The sequence below is a fragment of the Thunnus thynnus genome, chromosome 24, assembly GCF_963924715.1.
Source record: "Thunnus thynnus chromosome 24, fThuThy2.1, whole genome shotgun sequence".
Taxonomy (NCBI): domain Eukaryota; kingdom Metazoa; phylum Chordata; class Actinopteri; order Scombriformes; family Scombridae; genus Thunnus; species Thunnus thynnus.
Genome location: NC_089540.1, coordinates 7,655,556 through 7,677,335, shown reverse-complemented (window position 1 = coordinate 7,677,335; position 21,780 = coordinate 7,655,556). Strand labels below are relative to the sequence as shown.

General features: G+C 38.8%; 2 protein-coding genes across 3 annotated transcripts in view; both read right to left on the bottom strand.

Annotated features, from left to right (window-relative positions):
• Positions 1-969, bottom strand: part of LOC137176834 (interleukin-1 receptor accessory protein-like 1) — a 301,386-nt gene extending 300,417 nt beyond the window's left edge. For both annotated transcript variants that reach the window (XM_067582797.1, XM_067582799.1), the window contains exon 1: positions 875-969. The gene's annotated coding sequence lies outside the window, so the exon portion shown is untranslated. The remainder of the gene's footprint in view (positions 1-874) is intronic.
• Positions 1-21,780, bottom strand: part of LOC137176836 (uncharacterized) — a 38,458-nt gene that overhangs the window by 6,799 nt on the left and 9,879 nt on the right. The window contains exon 6 of the mRNA XM_067582800.1: positions 8,055-8,112. Within this exon, the coding sequence (XP_067438901.1) occupies positions 8,055-8,112 (58 nt within the window). The remainder of the gene's footprint in view (positions 1-8,054; positions 8,113-21,780) is intronic.

Here is a 21,780-nt window from a genome sequence, read left to right as displayed (position 1 = left end):
CATCCTTATTCATGCTTCTCAGTACTTTTCTATTGTGTGATAACTGTGTGCCTTATATTTACATTTTACATTTACAATTTTCCCCATTGATGGAGATTGGATATGTGCCCTGCATTTCATTGGCGCTGGCTTATTCAAATTAAACTTCAATATATCTCATGGTTTCGTTTTGAAGGAATTTAAATCTAGCAGCACTTATTTTGAGAGGAATTGCAATTAGGGCATCATGTCTGGGGTGTCTGTCTGGGAGAGAAGGGCAGTGATGAGAAACTCTAGTTTCAAATATTAACTTTATCAGGATTTTTTACATTTTTGAGAGAGCAGTGTTGTATGAGACATGATTTTATTGTACCAGCGATGACTGGACACTGGGCAAGCTCGATGGACCGAAGATGGAGAACGCGGCTAAGGATGCAGATGATGGAGGGTGATGATGTGAAGGGGGATTTTAAACCTGACGAGTATGAAGAATTTGTGGCAGACAACAATGTATTCAGAGGCCATCCCTGCCAGAACCCTGATGTTTGTCATTTGAGTCAGACAACTACTGCTAGCTCAGCAAGTGAAACCCCTGCAGCTCATTACAGCACACTGAGCCGCTGTAGTTTGTCCAGTGAATCAGACCCCTGTAGCTCATCCTTTAAAGTTGGCCCATTGTTTAAAAAATGTCACCTCAAAATACACCTGAGCAATCCTGATCCACTACAGCGATCCAAAGAAGTGAATAAGCCTTTCTGTTGGGCCTATATTTCAGAGTCCTTTGGGAGTTGGATCACACCTGCTCCTCCTGTATCTATTTCATTAGGTTTTCTCTACATCCCCAGTCAAACTCTGATATAGCCCCAAGGGAGCATCAAGCAAGAATGGCACTCACCAAATGCATGTATCTTCCTCAAGGCAAGTGCTGAAACAGCGTTGTGAAGATGTTCTGTCTTCCTATGATGTACATGTTTCTCAATGATGTATGAATTTCCTGTGATGGACAAGAACCATATAATATACTTAGACCATGTCTTTTTCTTTTCAAGTTTGAGTAAATCCAAAACCTCAAAGTTTCTTACCTCCCTCAATGACACTGATGTAAAAATCCCTGCACTGAATACCAATCAGGAGAGTCTCATTCTCCAAATACTGGACAGTTGAGGTGGTTTTGTGTTCTGTGGGACAATATTAAAATAAAACCTTAGTATAACCGTGAGCATACAAGCACAAATATTTTTTGACTCATTTCACAGGGCCTTATGGCAACTTCAAAACCTGATAATAGAGGTCTGCACAGGGCGGGCTGACTCCGTCCCACCAGACCTGCAGCAGATGTTGGCAGCAGATTTCTTTCTTTTTTTTTCTTTTTCTTTTTACCCTAAGGCTGCATGTGTGCAACTTGTAATGTGCTGGAGAGTCTACTGTTTGTGCACAAAAGCCCCAAACTGCTATTTGTAAACACGTGTCACACTCAAACAGCATTTATTGGAATCTTTTATAGAATTTTTCAATCAGGACTCAATTTTGTGAAATGTGAATGGTACGTGGTGCAGAATACAGATTCTGAGTGGCTGAGCAGGTTCAGTGGATCATTATAGTGGAATGTGTTCTGCAGAAAATCCTGCAGATTGGGGCAGCTGGAGCACAGAAAGCGGCAGGAAAAGATAGCAGCGTGGTTTTCAAAAGATTAAGGATAGATCTCTAAGTACGTTGTGAGGACGAATAAATCTATTCTGCACATCAGCCCTAATTCCAACACGCATACATACCAAACTTATTTAAAATATTCCCTTTACAAAGAAATCTTATTGCCAAGTAATGCAGTTCTGTACAACTCAAATCAGATTTGGAACCTCGAAATAGCTGAAAACAATCCAAAATCCTTCGAAAAATAATAATTTCTTGCTTTTAACAAGTTTCAAATGTCAGTCTCAGAAAAACAACAAAACAAGCTAGGAGCCTTACATCTAATATTCAAAAGCTAAAACAACAAATCCTTGGCTCCAGTAATGACTGTGTTTTTACACAAGGGTATTTTACTTGCCACTAGTCACCTGTCTATATCTCTCTTTTGCTTGGACAGTGAAAAAGACAATTGGGAATTTCCATAGGAAGCAATATTAAAAATGACAAGGAACAAAGATTAAAGCCAACAGTTAGCTTGAGAGACAGAGTATAAAAGGTTAAAACAGAGTTTACTTGATCATTAGGCGAGCTTACGGTTAGCAACACGTGGGCAGGATCAGGCAAACAGTTGTAACACAACTGACGGCAGCATGTATGAAAGCTGGCCTTCAAGGTAAATGAAATGGCTCAGCTGCTAAAGCTCTTCAGACGATCTGACAAAGGGTCTGCAGAAAATGCCACCACTATCTCCTAGAGAAGCTAACGAGCTAATTAGGAACAGCTGTGCAGGCAGGTGGCAGGTAAACAGCAGTCATGTGATGTGAGGAAGCAGACAACCTCACTGAGGGCACATAGTGGACAGGTGAGGTATTATATTCTCTCAAGTTTAAGACCAATCTAGCGGAAATGTTACGACAAACCTTAATTTGTTTAATTAGGACTGGGTGGGCAGTAACAGTCTAATTTTCCCACTGTTAAGTTTTGTTGCACCAGGACAACTTACCTCTACTATCTTTACTTAGTTTATGGACGTGATTTAGGATGGAATGCAAAAAAACAAAAAAACAAGAGGACCACAACAACAAACTATAAAGCCACGTGTTGTAGGTTACTTTCCCACAGTCAAAATGTAAGTAAACGGATAACAAAGGAGTAATTATCAGCAATTTATCACATTGCTAGTAGTTGATGGCAAGACTTATTTAGCTACAATTCACAATTTGAGTTACCTGTGCCTTTAAGGCCTGCTTTTATCTTTAATGAATATCCCTGTACTTGAGCCAAAGGGAGGGACATGCCCAATCGTTATTCAAATAATCAGATTTCACTCCATATTATGAGAGAGCATTAAGGGTTAAATCACAAATTAATGTGCATGTGAAGACCGGTGGGACTTACCCCTTTTAAGTCCCACTCAAATGTGATTTTCAGATTTTATTAAATCACTGTCACATTTCACTAAAAAGTAATATTTCAGAGCTGCTTTTTAATAAAAGTCTATACCACTGGGTGTAGACTGGCTCACCCCCTGAAGGTGGTGATAGTTGTTTTATAAAATCAGCAGACACACCTTACATCCAGAACTTAACTTTATATTTTAATTATCATAGCAAATGGTAAAGGTCAAAGTGAATTCTTCTTACATATCTTGTCTATTTAAGTCTTGATCCTGTCTTAGATATGTTGTATACATGTGGTGAACTAAACTAAGCTGAATTGGGATCCTTTTTGTTGTCCATCCTGCTCAATTTTACAAATTTTAACAGACTCCCAAGAAGGTTTGAGAGAAACACATCAGACTTTCAATGAGAAAAAACAGTTTTTGACTTCAACAACAGTGTAAGGCTGTGTATACTCATTAGTCTAGTCAAAAAAACCCTGTAGTTGTATTGCACTGTATTGTCATGCAATAGTACTTTGCTGTGATCCAGACTCAGAGTCAGACACCCCCCAAAAAGCAGCTTGAAGCTTGTAAATCTCAATCCCAACAGAACATTTCTAATCAAGTTTACTCTGTCTGTTTGTGTCTACATTGTTTTGCCAGAACAACAGAGCAGCGGGGTGTCATGGTGATTAAGGAGACCGCCCTTCAACTGGAGGATGCTTTGCTCAGGCCCCCATGTTGGCAAGCATCTGTCCTGTCGTGTGTTTCTGAGCAACACAGTGAACCCCAACCCGCTCAAGGGGAGGCCTGTTCTCTTTGCCACCTGGGGAGAACATCCATCACGGTCTCACAAACTTTGGGGAAATGAGCATGTACTCTGAAATGAAGATTATTTGCGGTTGTGCTGCAATTCGATACATACTATACATGCACATCAGGAAAATGGGTTTTTTTGGCTACTTCTTTTTCAACATATCCATATTTCTTCCACCCTTAGCTGTGGTTGTACCACATGAAAAAGTGACACCAAATAGTACAAGAAGTTTGATTATGTGAAACCCAGATTGAGAATTTCCCAAAAAAAGGGACAATCTAATTAACTAATTGAAAACAAAATATTGCTATAGCAACTGTATCTGCAGCATCATCATACCAAACAGTCCACCTGAGACAGCTTTGCCTAAATAATTAGAAGCTTTCTTCAAATGTAGAAATCATAAAAAAGGGATAAAAATCAGGCTGATCTGACAGGGAAAAGAGTGATGGTGGCTTGTTAATTCATAATTACCCTGAATTAATGATTGAGTGAGACTGAGAGGCACGGGGCATATGGAAAAGAGAGGGCTGCAGATGCTCCCCAGCGCCCGGGGGGCTTCTAGGAATGGGAGCAACTCAGTGCCTTGTCACACACAAACACGCCTGTATGCGTGCCCATAAGCATAAACACACACACACACACACACACACACACACACACACACACACACACACACACACACAGACCATCCAACATGAAAACATCTCTGATAAGGAAATAGTTTCAGTTTTATTCAGCATTCAGACCACATCAGACAATATTTTTTTTTCAGTTTAAATCTTAGGGGTTTGGATGCTGACAGCCCCGGGGAACTTAAATAATGAAAAAGAGATATTTACTCTTCCCTGGCCAGTAAATTGCAGAGGAAATGCCTAAAATTGAGTTCCTCTCCTTCCCTTCCCTTCCCCTTCCACCCCTTTCCTTTGTCTTGACATTGCCAAACATATCAATCCAATTAATAAAAAAAATGAAAGTTTATCCTTGAATCGATCTTTGCTGATTTACCTAGAGTGCTTTCTACTTGAGGTACTCAGCCATTCACTCCATATCTCGTAACTGGATCGTAGCAAGGTAAACAGGAGCCACAAGTATAAACCGCAATTGAAATGAAAACGACCTCCTCTGAGAAATCCCCCTGATGCCTCGAGCGAAGGCAGAGGGTTTCCTTTTCTTTGACCAAAGGATTATCTGGACAAGCCACAAAGAAATCTCTGTGGATTCATTTCTTGGTCTGAGAATATTGCACATCCTATCTTCTGACATACAATATAGCCAAGGGATGCTGGAATAAGTGTCCAGACCGTGGCACTGTGAGCAGTGTCTAACTGTCTGCTATCAATATGTACAGCTGGCAAAAAAAGGCGAAGAAAACCCTTTATCCCTTGACAATAAAGCTGGGAATAGATGCCTTGCTGGTATTTTGTAAAAATAGAAGATTGCAACCCCAAGAAACTGCATGCATTCAATTTTTGTATTATTTATGCTCATAGAATCAGGTGTGGATTGGGATTTAGGAATGGCTGCTGGCTATTTCTGCTTCTTTTGTTTTCAACTTGTTCTCCAGCATCAAAGCACGGACATATAGTAGTTCATCCTAAGAATAAAGAAAGTTCAAAAAATGTTGGGTTCTCAAAGTTACTCTCTTGAAAGAAGAGCAGCTTTGAATACTCAATCTAAATTGTACTGTCAATTCTTTTTCCAAGTTTTTTTTAGAATAGTGTCCTCATTTTTACTCAACATGGAAACACTTTATTTTCTTTGACAATCAGTTTGAATTCACTTTTCAACTTTCTTCATGAGTTTGTCATGGCTTTAAATAGCACAATACCCATGAGCTTCAGCCACTGTAGTAAATGGTAGTTTCCAAATTAATCCAAAATTTACCCAAAATCATCACAAATTTTAAGTTGTCTCTGTCTCTGCAAAGCATTATCTTTAGCACGTTACTTCAAGCTCTGTGATTGGATGAAATGCTCCTCACGAGTCCCAGTTAACTTCTCTCTGATGGTTTAAGTGGGAGAGTTTCATGTCCATCCAACCCTTGCCCCAACTGTTTGTTACCTAGTAGTATCTAGAACAATGAATTGGAAGCCAAGACCTCCCACTTTGTAACTCTGTTATTTCTATATAAGGTATGTATGTGTTTGTACTTGAGATTGTAAGTATCATTTAGACAGTAATTGGATGTATATTAAGACTACATAATTTGAAGATATCATCCAGTTGAAAAGAGACTAACTTAACAGACTCAGTCCATGTTGGTACTCCCCACTGATAAAACATTAAACCTCTAATAGAAAGCACAATCACAATAACTCAGGTCTGATCCTACAACCTGGAATCAACTCTAATCTACAACTCTGCTCTCTAGCGAACTGTGATTCATGGGAAGGAAAATTTAGCTTGAAGTAGTTTGAACTGATTAGACAGAGCAGAGAATGAAAGAGTTGAGGGTACAGATTTGTGAATGAGCCAATCTTCCTGATTGAACGTGCATTAAGCTTCATTTAGCTGCTATTGAGACAGAATGACAGAGAGTCGGTGGTGTGAATTCATGCTTAAACATTTAGCCCATGGGTACTGAGGGCTAATTCTGTTTTAGTTACACATGCTTCAGATACTTGACCACTTACACCTTCAGTCTTTTTCTGCTTATGATAAAAGTGTTTAAAAGCCACAGCATTAGCAAAATGAGGGGGGTGGCAAAGTAAATTTCCAGTGTTTGTTTTATTGCTGGATTTTACAGGACTTTTAAGCTCTGAAATGTGTTGGTCTTAATGGAAATCTGCATTTAGCAACTGTACCTGAGGGTCACTTCTCTGACTCATCATGCTGCACTAAAGAAGAAAGTTGAGCTGTTCCTTTTACTTTCCTCTCCTTCTCTGACTACCTTACTCTCTGCTGACTTCACCGTTACTGCCCTGACTGTCTGCAGCTGTGGAATGTGCTGCATTGACGCCATGTCAGCAGAAACCTCCCATGATTCCGACCTGAGAGCACAACCCCACACTACCAGCTTTGTTGTCACATTAGACGAGTAGAAATGTATTTTTTAGAAAGTTATCTTTTAGCTATTCTTTTAACATGTCAACAGGTGAAACCAGGTTAAAAAATGTATAGCTATCACATTTTTTTATCAGCTGAATCAACAGTATTCATGTTAATATTGGATTTTATTTAGATGTGACTGCTAGTTTTGCAATCATTTTTTGAATGTGTTTTAGGACTAATTCTTTTAACCTTGTGGGTGACACTGTAGAAATTCCCGATGTATCCTATTTGGAATACAAGTAGAAAAGTGACGTGAATGCTTTTTTCACACTCAACTGGTCATGACCACTGTCTGTATTATAGGGGAAAACTGGGTCGAAAGTAACACAGTGATTTTCTCTGAGCATGGAGTTTTACCCCAAAAGCTTGTTTTGATTGTAGTAAGTAAATTCACTCAAAAAATGACATTTAATAATTATTTATTAAGATAAATAATATAGTAAATGGTAAATGGACTGCATTTATTTAGCGCCTTTCTAGTCTTCCGACCACCTACTGTGCTTTACATTACTTGCCAACATTGACCCATTCACACACACATTCATATACTGGCAGAGGCTGCCATGCAAGGCGCCAACCTGCTCATCAGGAGTTTCTCATCATTCACACTCACACTCACACACCAATGGCACAGCCTTTGGGAGCAATTTGGGGTTCAGTATCTTGCCCATGGATACTTTGACATGCAGACTGGAGGAGCCAGGGATTGAACCAATCTTCCAATTAGCAGATGACCTGCTCTACCTCCTGAGCCACAGCCGCCCCCATAATATGTTTGTGATTACATATTAACAAGGACACTATCAGACATTTTTAATAAAACCCTACCCCAACCCCTGTGTGTCCTAAATGACGGATCAAAAGTAACAATGCGCAACTTCTATTCAAAGTCAAATTATACTGAAGTCATTCCACATTTGTACAAAATAGCACCTGGTATTGATAAAACACGAGTTGTTGATTACTATGGAAATTAGTTTCTGTCTGTAACATTATATTTAAAAATGACGTTTATCTAAAAAGTGTTACGTACTTTTGTCTGGTTCTCCCCTATGACATGAACACATCCTACAACCTCTGCCAAGACCTTTGTTTTATAGACACTCAAATCCTCTGTAAAAACAACAATTGAGTTGAATAACTCAAATAAGATACTTCTATCGTTCACATGAACGCAGATGACTTCAGGCTTACCTCCTTTTTTCCCCCTTGGACTCCATCTTCAGAGAGCTCATCTATGTCCTCTTCCCACCTGCACAGAGAAGAGTCTATTAACACCGCTTTTCTAACACGCTGCTGTGTTGATACTGGGATCCCAGTTGTTTTGTTTTTTTCTGGGCAAGGCCATCCTGACTAAAATAGGATGGCTTATATTTTAATAGAATATGGTCTCAGATGTTGGCTGAAAATATTATCTCTAGCCTCTGATGCTGCAGTCTTGCAGGAAATAACCCTCATCCCTTAACCTCTCTGTTTGATGATACTTCTCCTACCATACTGCAGCGTACAGTATATATTTGCAAAACTCCCATGTCACCAAGTGGATAAAATGATTTTTCAAACAAGTTACTTGTCCTGAATATTAACTGGTTATTTTCTTAAGTTATGAGTAACTCAGTTAAGTTCCTAAGAGAGAAAAAATGCAAGAGAGGACGCACAGGAAATGTAAATGCAAGCTAAAACTTTGTCATGATACAAATGGCTTGCATAACAAGAGTGATTGTGCTGGTTTGAAGATGAAATTTGAGAAAGTACAAATGGAAGCACAAACAAGTCAAGATTGGTCAGCTGAAGATACAAATTTTATAATATGTTTAGTATCAAGAGTAGTAGTAGTAAGACATAAAGGAGAGAAAGGAAATTAAGTACAGTAAAGCTAAAACAAATCGAACATTTTTTATACTCTTTGTATCTTCAGGTCATGTTTTGTCATTTGGGCATCATTTAAATTTTAATGTTAGTTTAATGAAATATGGCATTTTAAGTGGGGCAACTCATTAGTTATTAGGACATGAACTTGACTAACTTAGAGGAGCAGCTGAGAACAGATGATAATACAACTGAGGATAACAGGACGGCCAAGACTCTAAAAGAACAGCATATTATCCTCTTTGCAGTCTTTCACAATCCCAGTTTCACAACTTTATGGCCAGTTTCAGATTTGGATCAAGACTGCCGTGATGTGCATTTGCCACTGATTTGTCAATATATTTACAAAGGTGAATTGTCATTGTCCCACAGGTGCTGTATCTTTTCATAGCTTGGGTTCTGTGCAGTACCTTCTGTTATGTCTCTCTAGAGGTCCACACTTGCTCTACGTGTCATTTTGTATATTGCACGCCATAAAATAATACTTAATAACACATTTTACGGTATATTGAATTTTACACAGTATACAAAAAATGCCTTTTGTTGTACTGTTCTATATGAAGTGACCCCTATATATATATATATTTACTTCTTATTTTAGTTTAGATGACGCCTTGTGCTATTTATTTTATGTTTCTTCTCCTTGTTTGCTCATCTTTGGGCGGCCAATAACATTTTAAGGTCACTCTTATCCGATGTAGCACTAATAGTTGGCTCTATAATTTACCTTATATTACAAACAGACACCAACATCACTAGATAAGTGCCATCCAGAGCCAGCTCTATACAGCTTGGTCTCGGGCAGAAAAGCCACTAAACCCAAAACAGGCTGTGGGAATAATAGATAGGACTGTCAATCTGGGAGGTATTTGTATTTGGATTAATTCATAGATCCCTTTGTATTACTGAAAGGATGTTATTCCGTTCCTTTAAAGACACATTTCACCATACTATCTATGTTTGCACTTTAAGTGTCATATACCCTGGGTATTAAGTGTGGGGCATTTTGTAAATCAAGATGAGAGTCAATGGCCTTCATGCAGGAAGCTTTATACGAACAAATGCCCTCTTGTTTTTGTTTGTATTCAAGACTTGTTTTTATTTTGTTAGTACCCACTGATTTCTGTGATTCACCAATGTTTTCTTATTTTTGCTCGTTTCGACATTTTACAAGTTTCGAGATAGGAAAAAAAACACATTTTGTTTTCACAGTCCACAAATCTTTTGACCAACACAAGTAAACATACGTTTTAAATTTGAGGAACATAAAAAAATGCATGAAAATCATATAATCAAATTTAGATTATTATATGTTTTAGAATAATTATAATGATAACAAAATAACAGAAAAAAACCTGCAGGCTACCACAGGTAGAAAAAAAGTTATATGTATAAATTAATTTTAAGGCGTTTAGACAGTAGATCTTCATCATGAATATGCAAAATGTACCTTCAGCAAATGGTGTGTCGGTAAATGCATGCTGGTGGGGGCTTGAGTCCCTGATGTGCCTAGCAGTGGATCACTGTCTGTGTTGGGGGCCTCAGAAACTAATGCACCAGGAGCGGCATCACTATACTATATGTTCTCTAAAACACTGCTAAACAAACCATTTGCAAAAAATCTCTCAGGCTGGCTCCTGGCTCATTCACTGGCCAGCTACTTGGCTGAAGGTCTGTGCAGGTTAATCTCCTTGGCCAAAGGTTAGCCAATGAACGATGTGTCTCCATGAGGGAATGACCACAATTTGTGACTGGTAGCACATGGCGGCAAATCAGCAATTTGTGTTAGCCACTTAGAATTTAGCATTTATCTTTGTCACGTTGCTGTCAATCTTCACTACAACATAATGCAATAATACGTCTTGATCAGCCATTGTCACTGTCGTTAGCTCATTACCATTTATAAACAGTCCTGTTGCTACTAGTGCAGCAGCTGTATTGGTCTCCATTTCTGAAGTAGCTGATTGATGCCACTCATCCCAGCACATTATTACAGAAGTGTGTGCTGCCCTATCCTCTGTGGAAAGGGGAAATATCAAAATACACTTAAGTGTTCCTTCGGAGAGGTAAACCCACAAGAGGTATGAGACCAAAGCCGCACCTCAGTGGTTGTTTGGCTTGTTTTTTCGCTGCTATCCCTGCTTGCCTCTGAACACAGATGGAGATTCATCTGTTGCCTGTTCCCTCTTGACTCGTTTTCCTGTTCTATTCCCATCTTCTTGCTTCTCCCCCCCCCTCTCTCAAGAGCCTGTCTGCCAGCAGAAGCCCTGTACCTCACCGTGCGCTTATCAGACAGTTTATCCTTTTCCTGTGGGCGCCGTCCTCCATCTGTAGCTGTGACAGCCAATCGCCATGCTGAGGGTCCATTCCAAGCCGTGATTTAGACACCCAGCCTTGCCAGCACTGCTCTATCAATTCCCCCTTTCCCATCTCGAGTGAATTTCTCACACGCAAGGAGCTTCGTCCTTACGTTTTGATATTCCCTCGCGCACACAAGGTTTAACACATGCACAAAAAACAGGCACAATTATTCGTCCTTTGCCTTGCTAACATTTTTTCATATCTTTACACACATACGTTTACACTATATGTCAACAACATCCTGTACCGGACAGGAAAAATTAATATAAAGTATTAAACACAAAGTGATGGAATGATAGGACTAATGACTAATGAATAGGCCCTGTGTTTACATCCCTCAGTGCTTAGGCTCGTTCCCTTAATAGCATGGCTACAGTTGTATCGCTCAGCACTTGCAAACATCCACGAGAGGTATCTTCGTTAATATTTTACTCAGTAGAGATAGTAAATAACAAGTAAGGCATTTCCAGAGAACAAGAGCAAACAAAACATAGAAAGAGAGAGGAAGGAAGGAGAGAGACGAAGGCTGTCTCTAGGGTGTCAGCCACAATTGCTTTCTCATTTTTAAATTGTCAGGTCGGCTTTATCTGTTTTATCACCAATGGAGCTCCAAACGTATCAAAAGGCTAAGGCAGCTTGACAGAGCAAATATGGCTATTACAAATTTCGATGGGGCAGCAAAAGGAGACTTAAGAAAAATGCCTGCTATGCATCAGCTCTTTCCCCTGCTCCTCACAGGAAAAAAACAAAAAGAAACCAAAACAGAAAATAAACAAAAGAGAAGTTCTAATCCCAGCTACACCAGTTTCCTCGAAACCATGCTAAATGGTGTTTGTTCAGCAAGGTATACAGAAAAAAGAAAGAGAACAACATCCCACTCCAAGCTCGCAAAATCCTCGAAAACTGAATTTAAAGTGTGTGCTCCCTGTGACAAACAAATAGACATAAATAAATAAAGTAACATCGAGCCAAGGTTGAAGTGCACCTCCCATCCCAGCACAGCAGGTGAGTGAGAGATAAGCATTTGTGCAAAGTCGGCCGGGTCTAGTCAAGCGGCTGCTACTCCTGGTTCATTTGCAGTTGCCAGCGATGTGTTAAATGGCCATCTGTGATGGGGTGAGAGCCCCTGTAATGACTTCCTGTCTGGGAAGGAAGACTGGCATGTAGGGAGGGCTGAAACACACAATCCGTTTGAAAACATGAAAGGTGCAGTTGGGAGTGGAAAATCAGTAGATGTCCGTGCTTTTTTATGTGATAAATGTCTGGTTTGTGTAGCCTCTTTGAAGAAACAGTTGACAGGAGTTCTCAGAGTGAATTGTTGGGGGTGGGTGGAGGGCTGATAAAAGAAAGCATTCATTTCTGTGATATTCCACCCAAAAATCTCCATAATAGCAAGACAGATGTATTTAATATTATGTTCCTACAGGCCCAAAACCTTCCATGTAACTGCTGGTACTGCACAACGTTTTGGACAATTCTTTGTTAAGTTTAAGTTACTTTACTAAACAAATTCAGTTTTTCTGAATACACGTCAGGTTTTATCGGCTCATACTTAAAACAGAATCATGAACAATTAAGGCAAACAAATTATGTTGTAAACCTCCAAAATGAAATGATGTGAAAAACTTTGATGAATGTCTTTAAAACAACAAAGCCCAAAAAACTGACACTATTTTGAAAGATATTGTTACTATGGCTGTTTAATTTATACATTTACGACTACTTAATATGGCCTTATATGGCTGTAATACCAGAGTTACTAATTCCTATCAATACAGACAACTGCTGACGGCACTGAAAAAACACTTAGCCATAATTATTCCACATTTTAATGAAGATATGACTGTGTTTTGCCAGGTACACCTTGATCAGAATATCATACGCATGCCTCTCATCCAAGTCTATAATTACATACTGCCTACAAATGAGTGTGGGAGATACTGTGCAGTTCCAAATATCTGCAACAACATCAGTAACAGGCAAGGATACAGTGGTCCTAAAGGAGATTATAGTATGATTAAGGTTATGTTGTTTAATGTTTTTAGAGTGTGGCCATTTCCATCTTTGTGTTTGGAAAGTTTCTCTGTGCTCATCAAACATCTGAGTTTAAAGGTGGGCCTAGCTGCATAATCACAGCTAGTTTGGAAGCTAATTGTGGTCCAGTATGCAACTTTTACAACTGTGATATGAAAACTTGAAGCATCCAGTGCACATACACTGATGATGACTTTTTCAGTGAAGTAGCAGACATCTTGTGTCCAGCAGTTTAACTTTTGAAGTGAACAATATTTGCATATTCATATAGATTCTGGATTTTTTTTTATGAGGGAGAAGTAGGTGATGTAATTTTAAGGATTTTAATAAGTTAACTGGACTTTTTTGTGAACAAACCATGTCAGACATATTATTATGCCAAGCAGAGTATTTTTATACATCTTACATGTCTTTAAGTTCGCTATTAGACAAGGCACACTCATTCACTGATAGAAGAAAATGTGATGAGATGTGAAAGGTAAATTGAGTTTAATTTAGCAAATTAAAGAAAAAGAACTGCTGAAAGGGAAAAGGGTAAAGGTTAATAGTTAAAATTACTAAATTAAGCTACTGAAGAAAAGCAAGCATTTTTTTAAATCACAAAAGTACGTCAAGTTTACAATCAAAATATGACATAGTTAAAAGTTTCCTTTACTTTCCACACTTTAATTGTAAATTTTAAAAAAATAACAATGAATGAGGCTGAATGGAGAGGTAAACTATGCTTCGAGTGCCCAGGGGTGCAACCATCTAATTACCACTGCATGTGCCTCACAGTAACACACACACATAGCAAACCGTAGTATCAATCATGTGTTTCAGTGGCTTAAACCAAACCATGCAATTCAGGGATCTCACCAAGGGTGACAAGCCACACCAACCACCCAGCTCTCAGCTCAACTGACAAGAGTAAAATAAAACTACAAAATGGTTAACACAACAAAAATTACCAGTTGGTTCAATAAAAAATTTACCACAGGAAACTAATGGCAACCCCAAAACAAGACCAGTGTAAAACAAAAGAATAAACTAAAGGGAAATTAATGAAGCAAAACAAATAGGCTAAAGTAAAACTGAAATAAATCAAGGCACAGGGGGGCTAAACCATGGAAACACAATTAAGTAAAACAAAAGGGCTGAGACAAAAGGGCTGAGCAGGTGGAGACCTACAGTACAAGAAAACAAGTCAGTAAGTAAGTAAACTTTATTTATATCACACTTTTCAAAACAGCAGTTCCAAAGTGCTTCACAGTTGATAATAAAAATGCATAACAGTACACAGCATGAAAACAGCAAGTAAAAAATACAATTTATGAAATGGAAACACTCAACAATAAAAGCAATATAAACAAAACAAAATTAACAGACAAATAAAACCAATAGGTATTGCAGAGCAACAAACGTATAAAAATGCCAGCCAATACAATTGGGTTTTTTAAAGTAAGTTTTTTAAAATGTGGTATAGACTTCGCTGACCTGACAGTGAGGGGGAGGTGATTCTATGGTGTAGTCCCCCTTTGTTTTGAGCCTGAACTGTGGGACACTTAACAACAATTGGTCAGAAGATCCGAGTAACCTTGGTGCAGAGTATTATGTTATAAGTTCAGAAATATAAGGTGTCGTGCCATGGAGGGCTTTCAATGTGATCAGGATCTTGAACTGAATTCTGAAGCGTACAGGAAGCCAATGTAAGTGGGCCAGAATGGGGGTAATATGCTTTCTTTGTTAAGTGTTTGTCAAATGCCTGACTGCCATGTTCTGAACCAGTTGAAGTCAAGTAATTGCAGACTCGTTAAAATGAGAAAATATGGAGTTACAGTAATCCAGGCGGGAAGAGATAAAAGCATGGATGATTTGCTCTATGACATTCTTAGGCAATGTTGAACTGATTTTGGCAATATTTCTGAATTGTAAAAAACAATACTGAACCAATTTCTTAAAAATTCAGATTTTAATCAAACACAACACCAAGATTTCTAGCAGATGGTTTTACATTCCCTGCTAAATGCCTGAGGACTAATACTCTTTAAAAACTTGGTCTGGGCCAATGACCAAGATTTCTGTTTTGTCCGTATTCAGCTGTAAAAATTTCAGTGACATCCAAACTTTGACAGCAGTGAGGCAACAGTTTAGAATATCTAGATTTTTTAGCTCATCAGATTTAAATGACCCAGAGAGCTGGGTGTCATCCGCATAACAGCAGTAGGCAACAATCTTAAACTTATGAATAATATGAGCAAGGGGGAGCATATACAAGCTGAAAAAAATGGGACCAAGGATTGAACCTTGTGGGACCCCACATTACATAAGAGCCAATGATGAGACAAAATCATCAATAGCCACACTGAAAGATGTGAGATATATCTTACAGATATATCTGTAAGATATGAGGAAAACCATCTGAGGCCGACCCAATGCTTTAGTCTATCTAGCAGGATGGTATGATCAATAGTGTCAAAGGTGGCAGACAAGTCAAACAATACTAAAATTTAGTGATGACCTGAATCTGCATTTATAAGCATATCATCAGTGACTTTCAGCAGAGCAGTTTCAGTGCTATACAGCTGGCAAAAACCAGATTGAAATGGGTCAAGAACGTCATTAGCTTCCACTATTTCCAGTAGTTTTTTTAGCAACAGCCTTTTCAACGATTTTTGAAACAAAGGGTCATTTAGAGATTGGTCTGTAATTATGAGGGAGTGTTGGATCAAGGCCAGGTTTCTTTAAAAGGAGCTGAATACAGATTTGTTTGAAATAGTCTGGGAACAAACCAGAGGACAGAGACTCATTTACAATAGAGAGAAGACAGGAGGCAATGACTTCTAATACCCCTTTGAAAAATCTGGGGGGTAGAGCGTCAAGGCCACAGGAGGATAAGTGCATGTGTGACACAATATCGAGCAAATTATTCAGAAACATAGGGGTAAATTCACTCAACAATGTAGGGGAGGTGTCTGGAGAAGTTATACATGAGGTAGGTTATAGAGGCTTTGATACCCTTAACCTTCTCAACAAAACAAGCTAAGAACTTATCACAATCGTCAACAGAGGAGGCCGAAACAGTTGAAGGGGCAGGGTTTAAAAGTCAATCAATGAGAAGATACTATTGGGTTTAGGGGGACGATAAATAACAATACATCAGACAGGGGTATCACAATTGACTTTGAACATTCTCACTTCAAAGCTAAAAGCTAGGAGGTTTCTCCACTGAGATGAGGCGACAGCTCAAATGTTTTTAAGAGCCACAGCAAGGCCACCTCCATGACCAGTGAGTCTGGGGGAAAAAGCGTAGACTGCAAAGCAGCTAGCTGCTCTTACAGCTTAGTCTGTCGCTAGAGAAGGTAATTGATGAGGCTTTCAATGGATGAAAGTTCAAGCTTAATGCTGGAGATCTCTGCAGCGGTCTCCATCATTGTCCTTTTGTGGTCACAACACGACCGGGTGGGTTCCTCAAGCCCAATGTTTTTGGCCTGGAGACAGCGAACCAGCTAACATCAGGCAGCTTGCAGCAGCTCCAGGAACATTCAACAAGTAAAGTAAGTAAAATCCACTTAAAAACTAATGAAATTGTAATACTGGTCTTGTTAAAACAATAAAACAAGCAGAGACAGCAGCAAAGTGGCAGTCGAGCAGTACCTTGTGTCTATAGTGAAGTCAGGGTAGTGAAGTCAATAAAAGTTAAACTTTGTATGGGTATGATAAACTAGCAAGGCTCAGGACAATTCATTCTATTGTATTTTTTTTTTAAATTCTCATCTTAAATTACCAAATCTTTTTTTTTTTTTTTGCTGTACTGACATCTGCACCAAAACAAATTCATTGTAGTCATGTACTAAATGAATAAAGTTGGATTATCAGTAAAATGTAACTAATAAATAAGTAGTAAATGTACCCCATAAGTAAATGTTAATTAATATTGTAGCTGGTTAAGATTTTAACTTCAATCCCAAACGTAATTCGAACTATTTTACACATAGTTGTGTAGTTTCTTCTAAAACAATGCATCATATTTTATAAACTTATCATATGTTGTGTATGTAACATCTTCATCTGCAAAGTAACAAGTTACTATCTGTCAGATAAATGTAGTAGAGTAAAAATTACAATATTTTATAGTAAAATATCATAAAATAGATGTACTTGTGTGAAGCACAAGAATACCCCAAAGTTTTACTAGCACACTAGCTGAGTAACTGTACTTTCACTATACAATGAAAGAGTTCAGTGATGTCAAAACAGATCATTTCACTGGAGGATTGCGCTGCCTTCATGTCCTTCTATCATGAAATAAACAAAACACTGTCCATATGTAATTACTCTGTCTTGTACTTATTTTATGCTATATAATATATAGTTCCCATCATACAGAACCACTTATATGTAATTGAATTCACATGTGACGTATCACATTTGTCATGAACAAACACAGCAGCCGCTCAACTGTATTGCTATTTGTGTGTCCATTCCAGCTAAACTCTGAAATGCGGAAGGTCTCCCATTAGAGGGCATTTGCTGCAGCATAATTGCCCATAATCATCTTTTCACCCAGCCTGGTGTGTAATTTTATAGCATGACAGCTCTCTACTTTTGTGTTCTACTTTCAGCACCATCAGCACTTCTGTGTTCAGGTTCTGTGGCAATAATTTAGCTTTCACTCCAGATCTTTCACATGGAGTGTGGAAATCAGTAGAGTCAGTGTTATGTGATGGGCATGAGTGGAGGATGTGTATGTGGGTGTTGTAAGGTGAAAAACAAGGCATAAAGATGAACTAAAACAACATAACCAAACCAGAACAAGGGGTGCCTATAGGGAGGAGCAGAGAGTGATTAGACCGCAGTAACAACTTATATAACACAGGAACACACTGGGTGCCACAGGTGTTCCAGTTCACGCTAATCAGTTACCTTCAGAACAAGCAGAGATACAGGTCAACACCAGATCAAACCCAAGAAGAAACTAGGGGTCGTCACACCCATCAGTGTGACTCATGATCTAAGTTTAAAATACTATGACTGAGAGAGATGGAAAGCACAAGTAGACTACAAGTGTGTTGTTCCTGGAGTCTGTAGTGCACTACTAAGTTATTTGCAAACCTATTTGTCTTTGTATCACTTTGTACTTGTTGAGAATTGACAAGAAAGCCTTTTGACCATTTTTAGAATTGATATAGCTTTGGGCTGCAAACCTGCTTATGTGTTGAGTGAACCCTAACTGAAGTAGGCTAGGGCAAAAACTGCTGATTTTTGTGCTCAGAACTTTTGAAAGTTTTGCTTTGCCATTCTCAAACAATATAAACTTTGTCAAAATAAGGTGTGTGTATTCTCAACATGCATCTTGCTGTGCAGCCAAGGTAGTGGGAAGAATCTTCTGACTGCCTGGCTGGATGGAGATTATTGCCTTGGAAAGAGGCAAAGAGGACAGGCACTGGCCGCGAGCGCTTTCCACTCAGCCATGAAAACAGCAGTGCTGTCCCTGCTGCTCGGCTGTGCCGGAGTCTGCCACCAAATCAGACTGTACTAATGACACCATGACCCTGGGACAGGGCCCCTTGGGGCTGATCAGCAGCTTGTCTCTACCATTTTAAGACCCCACCACCCACCATTATACTGTCCATCTCTGTTGCCTTTCACTCACTCACTCACACACATACACATCACATCCACAGCACAGTGAACCCAAGGTGCTCACCTGTCTAGCTGCCTCTATTAGAGCAATGTTCTGGGTAATATACTGCATTTCAGGGGGGAATTTTGATGTGTTAAGCTATGTGATATGTTTTTCATGTCTTCTATGATGTTTTTTATTTATAGCCAATGTTTATCTAAAAAGCACTTTCCGAATTTTTTTTCTATTTAAAATAAGATAAAAAGATATATGACTTAATTTAAAAGAATAATTAAGCAACCACCACTCTGGCTAAATCTTATGAGACAATGTGACATGTCAGTTTGCACTTTCCATGATGTATTGAAGTCAATGGGAACACAAACCAACTTCTTTACTTGCAAGCCAGCTAGATTAGCGAGATTGCAAGATCACGTTGTCAGACTTCAAGCTATGTACTTGTGGCCAAGCCCCCAGGAAGTGTGCCAGGCTTGGAAGCCAATTTGACATAGTGGCCAAACTGCGTAATTACAACTTCCAGATCCAAAAGGGGTCCAAAAAGCATTTTTCCTCACACAATCATGGGAAAAGGAGTGGCTGTAAAACAGTGAATATATTTTTTTAAGCGTCACAACCCCCATGAAATGACCCATATGGGACCCACAGAGCATGTTCAGTATGCATGCATCTGGGTAATATCTTTACAGTGGGAAGTAGCTTTTGTGGCTTCATGCGCCACTGAGCAATTGTCATGATTCAAAATGTGTCATCAGAAATCTAAAGGTGACATCACCAATTAGGCCATAATCAGGATATTTTTCAGGCCATCTCAGTTTACCATCATACACTTGCAAGGATTGATTGTGTGTTGATGAGTGCCAGCCACATTCAAAACCCACTGTCTTGCCAGTACTCAAATTTTCTCCTCCCTCCTCTACTCTGTCAGTTGCTAAATGATTTACGAGAGCGCCACGAGTGAGCTAGCAAAGTCACAATACATATTGTTGTCAAACAAACTTACAACAAGCGCATCAAACCTCCACAGGAACAAGTGCTAGAATTGCACCCCTCCAAAACAATTAGATTGGCTATTATGACACTTTTACATTTTCAAGCCCTGATACCTCAGTGGACCCCTGCAGCTCCTACAAATAACATATATGAAACTATTTTGTATATGTCAATTGCAAGTGTCACCCAGATAATGTTTGTCTTCAGTGTATCAGACAAAATGTTTATATTGTGCCTATTTGCAAATAAGGCCTGTCACAATTATTCAATTTTATTATTATAGCCATATGTGGCTAGTAGACCGACTTTAGCTCTAGCTGTGTAAAAGAAACTTTCTGGTTGGCATTATGTTTACCACAAAACGTTATTACCGATGCAAAAAAGATGCATATGAATTTAGTTTGTTGAGGATTGGTACGTTAATGCCGCCATGTTTGTTGATGCCTTTGCGACTCTTTGCTGATAAAGGTCAACAGAAAACCAGCAAATCCTTTAATTCATTTATGTGACTGTTTTGAATGTGCCATGGTGCATTTGCATTCTCATCTTATTTTGGCTCTGGGCACAAAACAAATGCTCCTTGCTGACCAGTGTTGGATATAAATAAACAAACATAATAAAATATGAATAACAATAACAATTGTATGCGCCGAATAAAAACAGAAAACTTGGGACAACTGTTGTCACTGTTTTGCATTGGGACATTCTGCATTATAGGTCTGTCATCATCATGAAACTGGGCCCCCAAGGCCACCTTGGGAGAGAGAAGGTAAGGGAGGAAGAAAGACGGCAAAAAAGCACAAGAAGAAGAAATGTATTGACAGCCATGCCCAACTGGCAAAGCCAAAAAACAGAAGCACCTTGTAAAAATATCTGGCTTGTAATTAATAACTTCACGCATATTTAACTTCCTTTTTATTCATGAGCACCTGCTTCCATTGACCTGAGGGGCACACAGAATCAACCTGCATTTTGAACATTTGCAGTTGAGAGACTGGATTCGAGAGCCACACATTTTAGAGTTATCTAAAATAGCTTGACATGGTCAGTTTTGACAGTACCATTACGTGATCATTTATTCTCTCAGAAACACATTCTGCCGAATGATTCTGACACTTTGTCAGTAGCATTTTAATGTGCTTAGTGTCCAAGTCACATAAATATCACAGTCCTTTGACAAGTAAAGTGAATCCACCTTAAATATCATGCAAGTTAACACAGACACTTAATTTTCATGAGGTAGATGGAACAGATGGAGTGACATGATGACCCTTTTTGGGGTAATAAACAAACGTAATTACTTAATTCCTTCAGCAAAATCTCACTGTAATTCATAGACAAAAGTGCAGACCACAGGTTCAAATAAGACTTGTGACCTTTGATACATGTAATTCCTCATGGTCCACTATCTTTTCTGCCTCTTTCCTCTGTGCAGGGTCTTAAAAAGAAGAAATGCCAGAAAAACAATTTAAAACACAGTGGTCTCTTTAAAAAAACTTCACATCTGACCCAAACTACAGGATGCACGGTACGGCACATGACTTCCTTCGGTTTGGTATGCTCCCTGACCCAAACAATTACTATCAAAATAGTTTGATAATCCACTTATTCCAGCATGCGGAACAATAATTCTAGCACTTGAATTCCACCTGGAACATTTTGGCAGTGCGCCACTTAACTGTAGCATGCTCATGGATGTATAATAAGACCTTATAATAATCTTATAATAGCGGGTAGCATGCTACCATGCATGTAGCCAAGTTAGCCTGGTTACTCTGGTTATCCATGTGACAATGAATGGGATGTTTTATCCATGCCATGCACAGTTTGACACCAAAGATTCAAGCAACAATGAAAGAAAAACTGATATACTGGTAAAAAAAAAAAAAAAGGTTTGGTTTAAGTGTTCTGTTGTGCAGTGAAGTGCAGTTGATGGAGAGGCCTCTGATTACAATTGCAGGTGAATTTTCAAATTTGGACCATATACTACAATCCCAGAAAATTATTGTTTTAATGAGAAGTATAAAGTCAAGACATTGT